This window comes from Neopelma chrysocephalum, unplaced genomic scaffold (assembly GCF_003984885.1).
Source record: "Neopelma chrysocephalum unplaced genomic scaffold, ASM398488v2 Primary Assembly neopelma1_22, whole genome shotgun sequence".
NCBI classification, from domain to species: domain Eukaryota; kingdom Metazoa; phylum Chordata; class Aves; order Passeriformes; family Pipridae; genus Neopelma; species Neopelma chrysocephalum.
In genome coordinates, this window is record NW_020897689.1 from 19,861,665 (window position 1) to 19,878,691 (window position 17,027).

Here is a 17,027-nt window from a genome sequence, read left to right on the forward strand (position 1 = left end):
CTTTCAGCTTATGAATGTGGGTTTTACAGTTTTAAAAAAAGCTGGGAATATCCCAATATGCATGTAGAGCTTTGATTAGGCACATGATGCATAATTTATTAGCAATTAAAAACTACTGGATAGTCCATTTATCACCTGTGATGTCTTAGAACAGGGCCTTGGAAGGCAGTACATTAAAAGAAATATGGCTGTGCACAGACATACCTCTTACATTAGATAGCCTCTCAGAGGTTTATTAAATAAAAGCAGCTACTTGGAAAGTTGAATCTTTTACAGAACATCACCTTATCAAAACATTTTCATGAAAGTTATTTCATGCCTTTAAGAGATTTTGTATAATTATCACTTTATATTCTTGCCTTCAGTCAATCTGTGAGGTTAAATTATATTAAATAAACTAAAAAATATGATCTCTCAGACTTATCCAGTATTGTGAACTACTTAATAATGCCACTTGTACATATATCCAGAAAAATAATAGTATATTATAGTATATAGTGCCATGGAAGTTGCTAATAAATATGGGATTCTTCTCTGTATGGATACGTCCCACACACCACTTTGAAATTCGTTCTACCTAGAGCAGTAATTTGTAAGATATTTGTTAGATCTTTTCAAAATACGACTTTCCATAAAACTACATTTAGCTACAAAGTGTTATTTAGAGATTTTATGCCAGACTGTTTCTGTTTTACTTATGTCCAAGGTAAGAAATCTTTTTAAAAATCTTGGTTACAAGGAAAGTTTTATACAGAAAAAGTACTGTTTCACTATCCATATGGTTTATTCTATAAATGTGAAAAGGTGTTGTCTTTTTTTGTCTTGATTTTGTTTCCCAAGGAGGTGTTTTATGCTCTGTCAGTTTTTCTGTCCCTGCATAAGCTTTGAAACTATTGATCAATTTCAATATAATTCTATAGGGTAGGAATCTTGACAATGTTGATTTGCTCTGAGCTGTGAAAATCTGTATTTGACTCAAGTAGAAAAATTCAGGTTACTGCCTTCATGAGGGACTTGGATTTTTGAGGGGCAGAAACTCTTTGGGAAATGAGTGCTCTCCCAGCCTTCAACAAGCTATAAACTCTAGTCCTGTAAGAAGTGAGAGAGATGTGGAGTGAAATGGAGAAGGCATGCTGGTGAGAACTTGGGGATCTAGGACATATGTCATTAGGATGTCAAGTTTTTTCAGTTCTACTTTTTGAATATAAACTGGTTTAAATACAATATACTGGATATCTCTGTGTAGTAATCACTGAGCAGATATTAAAGCTACTCCTTTACAGGACTCGTAGAGGTGAGCTGTGATTGCCAGCATGAATCATGTCTCTGTATTTTGTTTGTTGCATGTGGCATTGTTGAAAACATTTGCTGCATAGAAAAATTCAATAACTTGAACCCATATCATTGCATTCATTTAAAAACAGTAATACTGGAGTTGCAAAATTTCTTGACAAAACTGAAGAGAAAGAGAATTGCCAGAGGAAACCAATTTCTTGCATTGCTTGTGTGCTGTTACTTTTTAATAGTGGAAAATCAAGCTACTAGCATCCTATGCCACATGTGAACATATCATTGTGTTCAAATAGAGCCATACAATAGGTGTTGTATGCCCAGGGTCTACAAAAGGAAATCCTGTTTTATTTACTTTGTTGATTAGAAGATTGACAGGTAGTTTAGCCAGTTGTAGTGGAAAGAAAATTATACACAGTAATATTACAGATGTTGTCAGACAAATAAATGTTGTTGGTTTATAAATTCTGGTATTGCAAATCTTGATTGTGTGTATACCTTTAAAAATTGTGCTGGTTTCTGGAAACCTTCCATCTGGGGACCATTTTCTGAGTCATAATATTGTCTTTTGGATTTTAGAATATCTGCCTGTAATCCTTTAGCTACAAAATAAACACACTGTAGCCTTTTCAGACCCCCCACAAAATCCTTCTGGTGAGCTGAGTCACAGTTTCAGTGAAAAATCTTACATTTGGAGACTCGTGGCTCCTAATGTCCAGTACAAGCACCTATCTAGATAACCAGCTGAGATGCTTTTTAGATGCATGTCAGGGGATCTCAGAAACTTTTGTGCAAAAATCAGTAGGACAAAAAGAGTAGATGAGTTTGTTTTGTTTTGTGCAGCTGTCTTAAATCCATGGAATTTAGACTGTACCATAACATGCATTGTTGACTTAGTCGATCCTAAGGAACCAGTAAGGATCTTGGGATAAAAGCTTTTGATGTTTTCTTGGTGCGTGGCTCACAGTGCAAATCCTGGCAGCTAAACCAAACTCAGGTGTATGAGTGGTTTTTTGACCCCACATGGCCTTCTGCTCTGTCTAATCAGCTCTGAGGTGTCTCTGATGCAGCTCACTAGGCAGAAAGCAAATTTCATGCAAGGAAGTTCAGAGAGCTGCAAGGATACCAATGCCAGTTGATCATGCTGGATGCACACAGCTGGTCTGGCACACTAAGGGAAAGACTTGAACAGATAGTGAATATGCAGAAGAGCCATTCTACTTAGATTTGTCAAATCTGGTTACTCACTAGGGAAGGGGAACTTTACTAAAGTTATCCTGCTTTTCAGTTTTTAAAATTAATTCCTGCTCACAGGTTTTCTGGTCTGTGGCCTGGCCACACAACAGAGCCGAACCAATGCCAATTCCAGTGACAGTGGTGGGAGATGTTCACAGAAACCTTTTCTGTCCCTCAAATTCTGTACCTCTTGTACCTGGGTTTAGTAGAATGAAACAGATGAGAGTTCTGTATTCATGCTCCAGAAGGATCTCAGCCTGTAGATCACAGCACTGCATGCCTTAAACTCAGGTAGGGCTCTGTGAAAGATGAGAATGGGTGAGCACAAAATGTAGGCAGCTGAACCACGAGAGGGGGGCACTTTCTCAAAATAGACATATAGATAATTTTATTTTAAAAACTGTGTTCTAATTTATTTTCCTCTTTGTTCTTTCAATTTCATCTATGGAAGCTAAGGATAAGGTAGTAGTCACATAAGAAAGTCAATAAAAGGGACACAAAGTTCTAAAACTTTGGTCCAGTTCAAATCTGGATCTGAAGTTTTCAGCTAATTCTCTTCATGTGATAAGCTGACTTACCATAAGATCAAATCCCTTTTCTCCAGATTTAGTGGCAGGATGTAGAAGATTAAATCATTTGATTTGGAGCATGATACAAAGCAGTTTTGATACCTATTCAGTGCTCCACAGTCAGGTATTCAGTTGAGTTCTGATATTAATATGAGAAAATGCACTGTCTGCTCTGATGTATTCCATTTTCCTGGTATACTTCTAGCTGGTTTTGCTCATAGAACTCTTCATCTGCAATAAGGTGGATTTAATGTGGTTTTTGGAGGATGTGGAGTTCTGCCAAATAGGATTTTATACTCTGCTGTATACTCTGCTAGTGTATCACTATCCATTGCTGGATAGTGATAAGAGGTGAGCCTTGTGCAGTGATTTAGTTAGCTAAAGTGAAATGCATGTAACTAAGTGGTCCCTAGAATTTACAACTCAAAATATCTCTCCTAATAGAAAGTAAATATTATTTGTTGTAAATGAGTTTGAACTTTTACAGATCAGGTCTATTAGATAATCTTGGAAACCTCTGTACTGCTTGGTTCCCTCTAACTGAGCTCTAAGTACCGAGTGACAGAAGCATTTTGCAGTAAACAAAGATTATGCAACTACAAGAAATCACAGAGTTCCAGAGCATGGAATCAAGTTGGGAAGTGAAATTTCCTTTCTAAACAGCAGCTGTTCTGGGAGCTTACAGTATGCCATGCTATCCTGGAGGAAACAGGACAATTCTCACAAGCCTGAGAGTTTAACAGGCAGCATATAAAATCTCAGGGCTCATTTATAACCGGGTCAAGCAAAAGTTCTAGTTCACTTTTGTATCAAATATATGCAAACAATTGTACAAGTTGGAAAGTGCTGTACCATCTCAAGCAGGTAAAGTTATGGATTACAATGAGAGTTTCTGTTTTCTTCAGGATAGAACCATGAAAGCTATTGCCCAATAGAGATACTTAATGATACAGGCAGGGATTTAGAAGGCTACTGTGATCTGTCTGATTCCTCTAGGGAAGAGCATTTGCTCTTCAACACAGTTGTGTTGTTTGCTTGACTTGGCTGCCTGAGTAGTTTGAGCAGGAATTGCCTTTTCTTTTGAGAATCGTGTTTAGTGATTTTCATATTGTCCTCCATCCCCCACCCCAAAATGTCAGACCGTGCTTTTAACAGAAGCACAGCCTGAGTAGCTTTAGAACTGAAAGATTCTTTTGTTGTTTCTATTTCTTGGTGCTCTTTTTGTATCAATCCTAAGGATACAGTGGTCTGTAGAACTAATTGGTAGAAAGCTCTTTATGAGGAACTTTCCTGTAATATTCTTGTGATTGCACTTAACCTCAAGCAATGCTTCTGGCTTACTCTTATGATAAATGTTTTATTTATCTTTCCCTAAACAAGGAGGGTCAAACTGGGTGCATTTCTTACAAGTCAGTCTAAAGATTTATTTGTGGTAGATGAGTAGGGAACTAATCAGTAATCTGTTCCATCAGCTTCAGCTACAGACGTCTCATCTGCTCCTCTGTTACTCAGACTATTGCAAACAGCATCTCCACCCTGGTTCAGGAGCCCTGTCTTCATCTGACCCCTCTCGATTAGTTTCAAGTTCTAAATCTCCCCACCTGGCCCTTAAGCAATAATTAAGGCCATTAGCCTCTGCCTCCCAGGGCTAGTTACTAACACAATCCAGCTGATTTACCTCCAGAGAGTTTTTTAAAGGTCAGCAAAGAAAAAAAAAAAAGGTTGCTGCTATAAGCAGATAGAGGCAAAAGGCAGAAAGGAAAAGCAAGAACAAGCTAGTCCTTCATTCTCAAGTTGAACCCTATATTTCTCTGTAAGCAATACGCTCTTCTATTGCATATGCAACAAATTAGTGTTATGGCCCTGTTGTATTCCTAGCTTTCCCCTGGAGAAATCAATCTCTTATATGTCATTTTATTAACAGGATCAGTTATGATGAATTCAGAAAGATCATACCAAGAAAGGTCTACTGTTAAACCATTTTCCTCTCTCATACCAATCATCATTTTTAGTTCCTCATTATTTGACACTTCTCTTGTGTGTGCTGTGTTCTTCATACTCATATGAGTTAAGATAAAAAGTGCTGCTTCTCCTTGCCTAATACAGGTCCACAGTTCTGCATATAACTATGTGTTTAATAAGTCCAGTGCTGCGTGGCTTTAGGCAGATGCTATAGGGAGTTGCTGAATTCCTGGATGTCAAATAGTACTCTTTTTCCAAAGTCTTGGCAAGGATGGGACAGAGGCATCCGCAGTCTTCATTGCTTTCTTTCCATTTATCTAGGGAAAACAAATGCTCCTCTCCTTTGCTGCTGCTCTTGCAGCACACAAACCCCGCAGGGATGATTTGTTATTATTTCTACATCTGCCTCTGCTGTTGGTCTGTGAAGATTTCTTTTGAAACTTTGTACAACCTGGAAGCCTCTTGTGTACCTCCCATCTCTAGCTTTTCTGTGATACACAGAGAGGGGGGGAAAAGGTGAGTGTCCAAAAAAAAAAAATCATTCTTTTCTCCTGGTTTCCTCATATAACTCAAACTCTTTCGTCTGAGAATGTGTGTGCTCCTGGGGAACATTTTCTCTGCTATTGAGAAGTAGAAAACTGTCATGGTAAAGAGAGAGAGGAATAAAAAGGCAGTGAATTTAAGAGGCAGGTACAAAGTCTACATTCATAGAATCATAAAATGATTTGGGTTGGAAGGGACCTTAAAGATCATCTAGTTTCAACTACCCTGCCATGAACCTGGACACCTTTCACTAGACCAAGTTGCTCAGAGCTCCATCCAGCCTGGCCTTGAAGCACAGGGGTCTGCAACTTCTCTGGGCAACCTGTTCCAGTGCCTTGACACCTTCACAGTAGAGAATTTCTTCCTAATATCTAATCTTTCAGTTTGAAACTGTTCCCCCTTGTCCTGTCACCACATGCTTTTGTAAATAGTCTCTCTCCATCTTTGCTGTAGGCTCCCTTCAGGTACTGGAAGGCCATAATTCGGTCGCCCTGAAACCTCCTCTTTTCCAGGCTAAATAAAGTCAATTTTCTTAGCCTTTCCTCATAGGAAATGTGCTCCATCCCTCTTATCAACTTGGTGGCCCTCTTCTGGACTTGCTCCAAGAGGTCTATGCCCTTTTGAGACTGAAGAAGAAAATAGGTTATCAAACCCTTTTAGTGTCCCAGCTTAAATTTATGCCAAGAAGAAGCAGGGAGAAATTTAGGGAGGAAGAAATGAATGAAATAGTATGAGAGACAAGAGAACAAATCAAAAAGAAAATGAAGCAAAAGGAACTAAAGGCATAATGAGTTCAAAGATACAAAAATGAAAGATTTTAGGAGAGAGCAGCTTGGAAAAAAATGGCTTAAACTTAGCCAAGATGCATGAACAGAAGGAATAGAAAAGGAGGAAAAAAAAAGATTGTGGCAGTTTTTAGTTAGTTGTAGATGTTTTACAAGGGGCCCATGACTTGTAGATGTTTTACAAGGGGCAGTGAATGGCACGTGCTTTGTATTCCTCACTGCTATGGCAAGGAAGGGGATTTTTAGGTTTTCCAGCAGCGATACACTCAAGATTAAAATAGAGCATCCAATGATGCTGTTTTGATGAAAAATCCTGCCCTCCTGTATTTATGATAATGTTAGTTCCCTGCATACAGATACCCATAAGAAAATAAAATCTTAGAAATAAAACAGTAAGCTTAGCACATTTAAACTACTACTCAAGAAATTATATCGCTCCTGTATCTAAATTTCTGCTTTTGCAGATGCCTTCTTACCCAAGTCAGACTTCAGAGGCCATGACTGCAGCTGCAGTATTTAGCAACTACTTCTGTTTTGGAACCTAGGAGCAGTTTGGGATATTTTCAAACAAAAGGGGTAGCACCGTTGGCCAATAAGTGGGATCTTTAATGGATAGATTGGATTTTGTCAGGGATTCTGCTGTTTCCTTGTCTGAGAGTTCCTATGAAACTTGACTGTTGTATTCCTGTTGACATATAATGCTTAATTATATCTTACACTTCTGTTAGTTAGATGAGGACAGGCTGCAAAGAGAGGAGTGAGAATCTTGAGACTTACATTGAAATTGTCATTGTAATATTCAGGTGTTACAGATGTTCTCCATCTTAGTTATTTCCTAAATGAGTTGCCTACATTAGAGATTTTATTCTCAATTTAAACAGAACAAGAAGAAATTAATAACCCAATGTTTTTTGCAAAATTGTTTGTAACTCGTACCAGCCAGTTGTCTAATAATTGACCAAAGAATTGCTGGTCAAAAATGCTCACTATTTGCCTGTAATGTGAAGCTCAGTAGTCACTGTGGTATTTTCCGTAGGAAAAATGTTTCCTAATCCCCATATAAACTGTTGCTATTTCAGTTAAAAAAAGAAACACAAAAAACAAACAAAAAAAAAACAAACAAAAGAGAAAAAACCCTGACAAATGGAAAGCTGTGAAATCTGGATGGAAACTGTAAAGAGTCTCGGCAGAAGTTCAAAATTTCACTACAAATTGAAAATGGTAGTTTTCCAATAGAAGTTTTTGATTGATGCATTTTGAAAAAAGCACAAAAACTAAGTGGGGCTCCTCCAGTCTCTTGGTTTCACAGAGCTATGTTAAGAACCTGCAAAGTATGCTGTTATTGTCCTTAGAATACCACTCATGAAGATTTCTTAACTTTGATAATAAAGTAGGCTTTCTTTTTTTTTTTGGGGGGGGGGGAAGGAAGGGGGATTTGTTTTGGGTTTTTTTTTTTTTTGGTTTGTAGTATAAGATCTGAGAAGAATATAAATTAATTCAAATCTTCTGGTTTGATTTTGGGTGTACTACAGGAAGTGTCTAAATACTCTATTGGCTCATGGTTTGCAGAAATCCAGATATTTGTGATGAAGTTTTCCTTTGTGGAACCTTTGTTTCTCAAATTCACAGAAACTCTGTCAGATCTTTTAAAGCATCAAAATAGTAGTGTACAATGCCAAAAATAATGTAAGCTTTTATTTGAGTCTGTCCCCATTTAGTTTTGACTTTTCAACTCCCACAAAGGGCATTGTATTTTTGCCAGAGACACAGCAGCCACATTTTGCAATATGACTAGTGGTTATGTAACTACATTCTTTTAGTATTTGGTTGAAAAAATCTGTCTTCCTACATCAGTGGTAGGAATTCTAGAAGTTCATTAATAAAACAACTTTGTAAAATGAAAGCTGTGAGAAGTAGGCAAGTCTCCTGCTCTGTTAAATCAGTTCTGCCCTGGTACTTTCAGCACTGGTAGACTAGGGTGGTTTGGACACACTTATTCTGATTCCCCCAAGAATTCTTCTCCTCTGGAATGGCTGGGGAAGGAGCAGGAGCTTTCCTGAAGGTACTGAATCAGGTAATAAAGATTGGTTGTGGACAAATTAGAAAGAAGCTCATTAAACTATTGGCTATAAATATACTTTATTCTTCTACTTGACTGAGAATTCTCAGTTACCTCTCTGTTTTTACTCTCTACTTAATTTCTGAGGTTATTTCTAGTAGGGCAAAGTGATGTATTTTATTGTCGGTCAATACCAGTGGGGATAAAGCTAGGGTAGACTGTATTTTAGGTAAAACAAGAAAATATAGCAAGGGAGATATGTGTTTCAGGGGGTGTTTCAATTATTTCTTATTTTTCAGTTATCCAAACTTCTACTTATCCAGATAAAACCCACTGGAATGAAAGTGTCTGGGTTATTTACAGCTTCGTAAGTTCTAATAACTGTGTTTCTGTTGAAAGGCATATTATAAGCAAACCTAATATGATATAGACTGGCAAATTACTGAGAAAGGACAAACAGATAGTCTTAGGAACAGTCATTGTTCTCTCAGGGACTACTGTAAAAACAATGATTCTGGAGAAAAGACCATGTCAAAGATAATTCAGGAGAAAAATCTTTTCTACTTCTTAGTTCCTATTGTTAATAAATGAACAGTTTCTTTCTGGAGCTCACATTGTTAACACAGAGTAATCAGAAAACAGATTTTAATATTTCAGTGTAATACAAGTTTTGTGTAAAAAAGTCTTATAAAATCTACTCTACAGCACTTAATGTGTTAGATAACACTTATAGAGTCAAACCTATGAGACTCTAGATTTTAGCTCTCCGTTTTTTCAGTAAAAGTGCTATTGTCCTCATGCTCCAAATAGCAGAATTACACACAATGATGCCTTCCCATTATCAAGGATAAAATTTTATGAAGGAGTTGGAAAGGCCAATTATGATATAACAAGGGGAGCAAACTGATCATAGTCAGATGCAAAGATATGGGTAAGATGAGGAAATATGTGATGAGTTTATAAAAATGAGGTTAATTGAATCTTGAAATAAATGGTCAGATGCTGGAATTCACATGAATTAGATTCAGCTGAATCTAAGCGTTCCAGTTATGCCTCCTGCTTTCCTGTTTAAACTGAGGAGAAAAAGATGGGAATGTTTGAATTAATGATTCCATCTCTTTTAATACCAAAAGTGCCTGTATGTGCCAAATGTATTTTATGTTTTCTAATGTGCAATTTAAATTATATATTTTATAGATTTAATGAAAAACGCCCCCCCCACCTCCTGTAGGCAAGTTCCCTGCTATACGGAGAACTCACAGTTTGCACAGGGAAGAAGTGGAACTCTAACAGTGCAATATAAATTTCAAATGTCTTTTTAAGGGGAAGATATAGGACATGACTTTTCCCTTAAACTTACAGGCTTAACCTTTTCATTTTGATTATATGTCAAATAAAAGGCATGCTTCTTACTCATAGTCAGTTCACCAAAAACTAGTGTCGCACACTTTGTCATATATAAAGTCAGTTAAAAATGTAAATGTGAAACAAAAAATTAAAATCAAGTTCTAATTTAATTAAAAATTCTGGAAAAAAACAGTCTTCAAAGCATTCAAACCTAGTGTCATCAGAATATCATCATCCCTTTCTAGATCATAGGAATAGTTGCTATAAAAATATGTATTCACAATAGCACATGGGAAAATATGCAGAAAAGTGCACATAATTGCAAGAGTACTTGCTGAAATTGCAGACTTTGTGTATTCAGTGATAGAGGGAGAAATACTGAGATGTAAGAAAAAGAAGAAAGGGCTGGAGGTACAACTGAGGGCCTGAACAGAATTCTGTCAGCTTTAGATTATTGTTTTATTTACTTATTAAAAAGTCCGGAAACTTTTACAGATGTGGAGGCAGATTTCTAGAAGAGAATAGAGTATACCCAGTAGAGTGTTTTCATCTCTGCCTACCTCCTAACTCCTTTCCTTTCCATGCGGTATGGAAACTTGTGCTACTGTTAGGACGATTCTTCAAATGTCCAAATCTCTTTTGCTTGCAGAAGTGCTGTGATTTATGACCATCTAACATAACAACTGAAAGAATCACATACTATTCAACTATATGTAAAACTCTCTAATTAAATGTAAATGTAAAATGTAATGTAAATGTGAAAAATGAAGCTTTATTAAAAAAAAAATTGCTACACTTCCAGCAGGGGTTTCTTTCCCTGTAAAGGTGGGGTCTTTTGCTCCCTGTTGGCGTTTTTTAAACGTCACAAAGACATGTTTTTTCCAACTGTTGGTCATTACAAATAACTATCCTCAATAATTAGCTTTCTGTCACTTTTGGTTGAGTAATTAAGAGCTGTTTTTGTACACTCACCAAGACAGCCAAGAGTCTCTTGGTGTCAGCTGCTGGGAGAAGCGTCCTGCAGTGAGTTCATGTGTCATCATCCTCCAAACCATGTCTGATGGCCATACACCAGTGTCGAAGCCTACCAGGCACTGAGCACTACAGTAGGCTTTATATTTATAAATGTTATGGATTACTTCTGCTTGAGTTCTCATAAAATAACAGCGTGACTTCTGTTGGCAACTATGGAGTTTCTGCAATGCTGTCTTTTGCATGTATGGGGTATTCTTTTGTCTTGCAAATAAGGTGATAAACTTTTTCTGCTGTAAGCATATTAGAAATTAATCAAGCAATAAAGAAATATATTTTTCATAGAAAGGCCACAAATGGAATACACTTTGGAGTTTTGGAAGTTGCTCTTTGAGACAGTTTCAAACCAAATGAAAAACATACAGAGCGGATCAGTGAGAATGATTAAGAATGAGGAAAACACGAGTTTCATAGCATGAACAAATTTATTAGGGAAGAGAAGGTTGAGGGGAGGGGACATGACTAACAGTCCTCAATTGTTGGAAAGATTCCTGTAAAAACAAAAGAGAATACTCTCTTCTCCAGGTGCCGCACCTTTCCTCCGTTGCAATATGTGGTAGATACATGAAGAAGAAATAGGCTTAGTACTCTTATGAAAGTCAGAGGTGGGTGTCAAGGATGTTCTAATAATTCTAAAGACAATGAAACACTCAGGTTGTCTGTGGGATGCATGGCAGCCCTATCACTGGAAGTCTTTAGATAACAACCAGATGAAGAGTGGTCAGGATTGACCTTCTGACCTTGTTCTGTGGAAGCAAGATAAACAAGATGGGACTGTGATGTCCTCCCAGATCTTTTATTGTGTGATTTGACACCTTACTTCAGGTGATTGTTGTTGCTGACCGGTAATGTTCTAGGAAGAGGCTGATATTTCATGTCACAAACTCCTAAAAGTATGTTGTTAGGGATGAACATTTACTTTCATTTTTATAAAGTAGAAGTGCATAATACTTATTATTACGAGGAAGAGATTAAAATAATGAACACAGAACCTTCAGAAAAGGTTAAGGACAAAGTGGTCAGAATATATCTATCAACATCCCAGTATTTTTAATACAACATTATAATCATCAATGTAAATGTTTGGGGAAGACAAAACCCTTGGCCTTAGCCTTGGCCTCATTTGCTCTCCTTGAATAATTTCTCATTTAAAATTGTTGTCACTTTCTTTGCCAACCCAGATTTGTTAAGCACAAGTGAAATATCTTATGTCTACTAACGCTTACACTCCACAGTTGCTTTAATCTTGCATTGCTGCCAGCAGAGCCGTGTATGCTCCCTCTCTTCCATGCTTACTCTTTCCTGTCAGCACAAAGGTTTATACTTTCAGGTGGTGAACTGGAGACAAGAACTGATTCTGGTCTTAAACTGACTGGCAAAAAGAAAAAAGAAACACAAACAAGCAAACAATCCCAAATATTTTAACGGGATCGCTTCTTTATTCTAGATCACTGCAGGACCGTAAAATGTATATGTCAAGGGGTGTTCAGGAATCTGAACGAGCAAGTTCCCATCTGTCAAAGGTGGGAGCAGTCTTTTGAAAGGATAGCGCAAGACTTAAAACTAGGAAATGTGTACTGAGAAAAAGTTATCCTCTGTGTCCTACTCCATGTTTCTTTGACACTGCAGCTCTTGATAGAGTACAAAAAGAAAATGCTTATCAGCTTTTCCACAACTGCAGAGTCAACGCAAGTGAGAGAAATGTCTCTTCCTTCTTTGACTCAATAGTCATCTGTGTAGAAATATAGAAAGGTAGAAATTTTGTTCTTAAATGAGTTTTCACAAATTCTTCCCTCAGTTTGCCAATGCAATACCTAGGAAAAAAACCCCACTTTTTTCCTGGTACTGTACACAGTCTTCAAATCCATAATGAATAGATATGGATTCCTGCCATGCAACTTTCTCATAGTATGTTATTCCCCACAGTTCATTTAAGATGCTGTTGTTGTTGTTGAAATAAAAACTGAGAAGATATTGGTCAAGGCTCTCTATGCAATTCTTTCTTTAAGAAAACCAGCAGAACAAAACCCTGACTGTTGCATTTTTGAGAGACATACTTAAACCAGTTTGACCTGAATTTGTTTCCTTCACAAAAGCAAATCTCAGTCCTGGTGCATAATTTATGATCTTGGCATCCAGCCGAAACATATGTACACACTGAAATCAGTTTTGCATCTGTTTAACTATATGCACATGAGTAGTGTAATTGGATTTAGTCTGATGAAATGACTCATGTGAAATCAAGTGTCTGCACAACAAGGGTTTCAGTTGGTAGGGTTCTTCAGGGCAGTAGCTTCTATGCTTTATGCAATACCTCGCATATGAAATGGCTTTTTGATTATCTCAAAGCCTTCTGTGTTCTGTATAACTGTAGTGACAGCTGAAACGAAGAAGTACAAGAGAACAAGTGTTGCAGGGTAGGTCAGATCTTCTACTGCATAGCACAATTACAATTACAATTATAAAAATAATTGTAGCAATTAATTAATTGTAACTTTTTAGAAAACATCTTTTGAGAATCTCTTCAGGATTAAGGGAAATCACTCTTACTGCTTTGTAACAGGGTACCAGGCTGCAGCTGTTGGCCTTGTGGTAGCCAACATTGGGCAGGTTAAGCACTGTTGCCTATATATGCTGGACACTCTGATAAGGTAAAGCCATCTTGTCCTTTCAGGATGGAACTAATATTCTTCTCAAGCCTGATAATTCAAAGGAATCAATACCTCCTTCAAAGAATAGTTACCTGAATGGGCAGGAATTTAAATACTCATCATCTTCACAGGACAAAATATCAGCGTATCAAGAACATTTTTTTTTGCTGCTCTCCCAAGTCTTATCCTTCCATGACATCTCAAATATGCCATCCTCAACCCTGGCTAATTTTTTGCCCCGTAAGAGATAATGCTGAGCTTGCTACTTGTCGAAGATTTTTTATCCAGGGTCTGGGTCTTCTGTATTCTTTTGATGTTTTCTCATTTTTCCTACCTCTACTATAACAGTCTAGGGAATGGAGAGGGGTTTAATGAAGAGACTCAAGGAAGAGGATGAGAGAGGCTGTAAGATCTGATATTAGGAGCATTAGGGATTAAAAAGTGGCACTCCAGAGGATTTGTACTGTGAGAATATAGTCTGGGTAGGATAGATAAAAAAGGAAGGCTTGGGGTAAGAGTGCTGTTAAGGCAAGGCAAGGGACTCCAAAAGTGGTGGTGTACAGAGGACCAATGTAAGATGGAAATGAAAATAGGGTAAGGGAAAAAAAAGAAGTTGAAGTAAGAATATAAAGCAAGAAATACACCTTAAAGATGAATGCGTTTGTTGGTCTTTCCCTTCTACCCCACTGCCCATAAGTTCTGTGGTTGGCAAAAATACCCCGAAATAAAGACAATTTTAGGAAGCTGAGAATGTAGCTCAGGGCAGGCACGCAATTTTAATTATTTGAAGTGTATTTTTGATTGAGGCATTAAGCTCTTGACTTTTGGTGACACTAAGGGAGGAGGAACCCTTAAATGTGTGTATGAAGTTCATATTGTAGCACCTGATTCAGACTACAGTATTCTTTGAAGCAAGAGAGAAAAAGATCAAAATATTACAAAAAAATATTAAAATATAGAAGTAAAGTTGTGCTCTGAATTACCTAAGTGTGAATCTGATAGCTTTGGTGAAGACAGTCTCTGATATTTTTGTGTAGCTGGGGGACAGCTTTGATCTTGAAGTGTTAAGCTGTAGAATTTTAAGTTGTAGAAGGCTTTTTATTACTGATGCGTTTTTATGGTCTGCAGTGGAAACAGGTAACTGAGGACTTGATATTGCAAGGGAAAATGCACTGTATTGACTTTTGGTAATTGGAAACTTTTTGGTCCTACCATTTGATACACTTTAATGAGATGGTCATCTGTTTTATCTAACAAATTGAACTTCTGCTTGGGGGAAAGTCCTGAATGCTGATTTCGAAACAAAAGTGGGTTTACTACATGATTCTCAGAGGAGCATTCAAAATGTTAACAAAGCTATACTTCTCTAATTCATTCTGGGGTTGTGCAAGTGAAACTAAAACGTAATCATCTCCATGTTTTGAATAACTTCTTGCAGCTCTTGGTAATATTTAATGTTCATCAGATAAATATCAGTATTTCCAACTTGAATCTCCTTTGCCTTAAAATGTGTAATTTTTAATTCTTTGCAGTTTTGTTCAAATCAACTACCCCTCAATTGGGTAGTTGATCTTGACTAATACAAAGAAATTAGTATTTGTAAGAAACTTCTACAGATGGTACTTAAACAAGGCTGTATGACAAAGATTTCATGTTAACTGTAATTATCGTAGGTAATTAATTTAATAGATTTACTGAATTTGCAATAGGTCACATTTTTAAAGCACTGAAATTAATATAATTTAAATTGTTTGCTCTTAGAAGGACTAGGAGCACTTTATGTTGAACAAATAATAAAAAGAATTCATGGAATCTTTAAATATTTATGAAGCATTTTTGAAAAATAGACTTTATTTTTGTAGTGAATTTTTACAAGCATATTCTTTTTCTCTGTTTTCAGTCCCCTGCACATAGCTATTCAAGCTATGACTCTGGCAAGAATGAGAGTGTAGGCAGAGGTGCTGAAGATCTGTCTCTAAATCGAGGAGATGAGGATGAGGATGACCATGATGAGCAAGAAGATCCCGAGAAGGTCAATGAATCAGATGGGGTAGAAGCTGAACGACTGAAAGCTTTTAATGTAAGCCCTCTTGCACTCATCTTGTTTACTTCTTCCATTCCTTTTACATTGTTGTTTATGGGTAAGTTTGCCAGTATTAAAGGCAAATTAATTTAATTTGCAGGATTTATTTCAATTATTATTTTAATGCACATTAAACTCTTACTGACAGAGGACAGATTTATTGTTTTTGATTTAGAATTTAAGGCAGAGTGCCATCTTTACCAGTGAGGAAAACAAATCTTTTTTTCTGTATCTGTGCATGTGCGACCATGTGTGTGGATGTGTGTGTGTGCATGTTCACCCATTGAATGGAAAGAGACTGTAGCTAGTTTATCAGAAGACCATTCCGGTGGTCAGATGTTCTCTATTGCTTTTCCGATGTCTATAATTATGCATGAAAACACAAGCAATTGTTCAAACAAAGAAAAAATGTGTGTCAGTTCAATAAAATGATTAGCAATCACAGCTTATTGTTAATAATGAAACTTAAGTAGTGCCTATTTTCACAATCTGTTCTGGTTTATCTCACAAGTTCTGTGTCCTATAGACTATTCTTTTCTTGTCTTTTTTTCCTTTTAATCAGCCCCTCCCCTCCCACCCCAAATAACCCTTTAAAGAACTGTTTGCTTAATATTTCTGGCTTCCCATTACAAAGCTCTTCAGTGGATAGAAAAAAAAATGTCTTCCTATCAGTAATCAAGCCAGGAAGCTAGGAAGAGAAGAGAGCCACCCTCCAAACCCATCTCCTCTGTCTCCCTCTTGCCAACAGATGTTTGTCAGGCTGTTTGTAGATGAAAACTTGGACCGAATGGTCCCAATCTCTAAGCAGCCCAAAGAAAAGATCCAGGCTATCATTGACTCATGCAGGCGACAATTCCCTGAGTATCAAGAGCGTGCCAGAAAACGCATACGTACTTACCTCAAGTCCTGCAGGCGGATGAAAAGAAGTGGTTTTGAGATGGTGAGTTTTGACTTAAAACCCAGCCCTAGTTTCCATCAAAACCCCATATGTGAATCCATGGCACTATTTTGTTTTCATCTTAGCGTCTTTTTTTTTTGTTTGTTTATTTTTTTTTTAAATACCAGGTCAGAGGTTTCTTTTTCTATCCTTCATTCTTCCTGAATTTATTCCCTTTGGTTTAAAAGTGCTTTAAGACACTAGTGTTCACAAAATGAACTAGTATGGATCTATAGGAAAAAATGAACAAAGCAAGCCATAAGGAGGGAAACTGAATGATGGACTACACAGTGACTTATTTCCTACTTTAAGTTATAGTTATAAATTTTTGCCTGGAAAGGTCTTGCAGTAAGATGGATTTTTCTTTAAAATGCCTCTGCTAACTGGATTTCAGTGAGCTTTGTAAAAATTGATCCTGCTAGGGAAAAGCTATACACAAGAAAATGCCCAGTGTAGTAACATCATCGTGGCAATTGGTATGGCTTTGGGTTTTTCTTGTACACCTTAGCCTATTACTTACCAGGAAAAGTTAC

General features: G+C 37.1%; 1 protein-coding gene across 6 annotated transcripts in view; it reads left to right on the top strand.

Annotated features, from left to right (window-relative positions):
• NOL4 (nucleolar protein 4) overlaps positions 1 to 17,027 on the top strand; it is a 188,655-nt gene that overhangs the window by 125,488 nt on the left and 46,140 nt on the right. For 5 of the 6 annotated variants that reach the window (XM_027674443.1, XM_027674408.1, XM_027674416.1 and 2 more), the window contains 2 exons: positions 15,375 to 15,554; positions 16,306 to 16,497. In XM_027674443.1, the coding sequence (XP_027530244.1) occupies positions 15,375 to 15,554; positions 16,306 to 16,497 (372 nt within the window). The remainder of the gene's footprint in view (positions 1 to 15,374; positions 15,555 to 16,305; positions 16,498 to 17,027) is intronic. The other variant, XM_027674424.1, reaches the window with a different exon arrangement.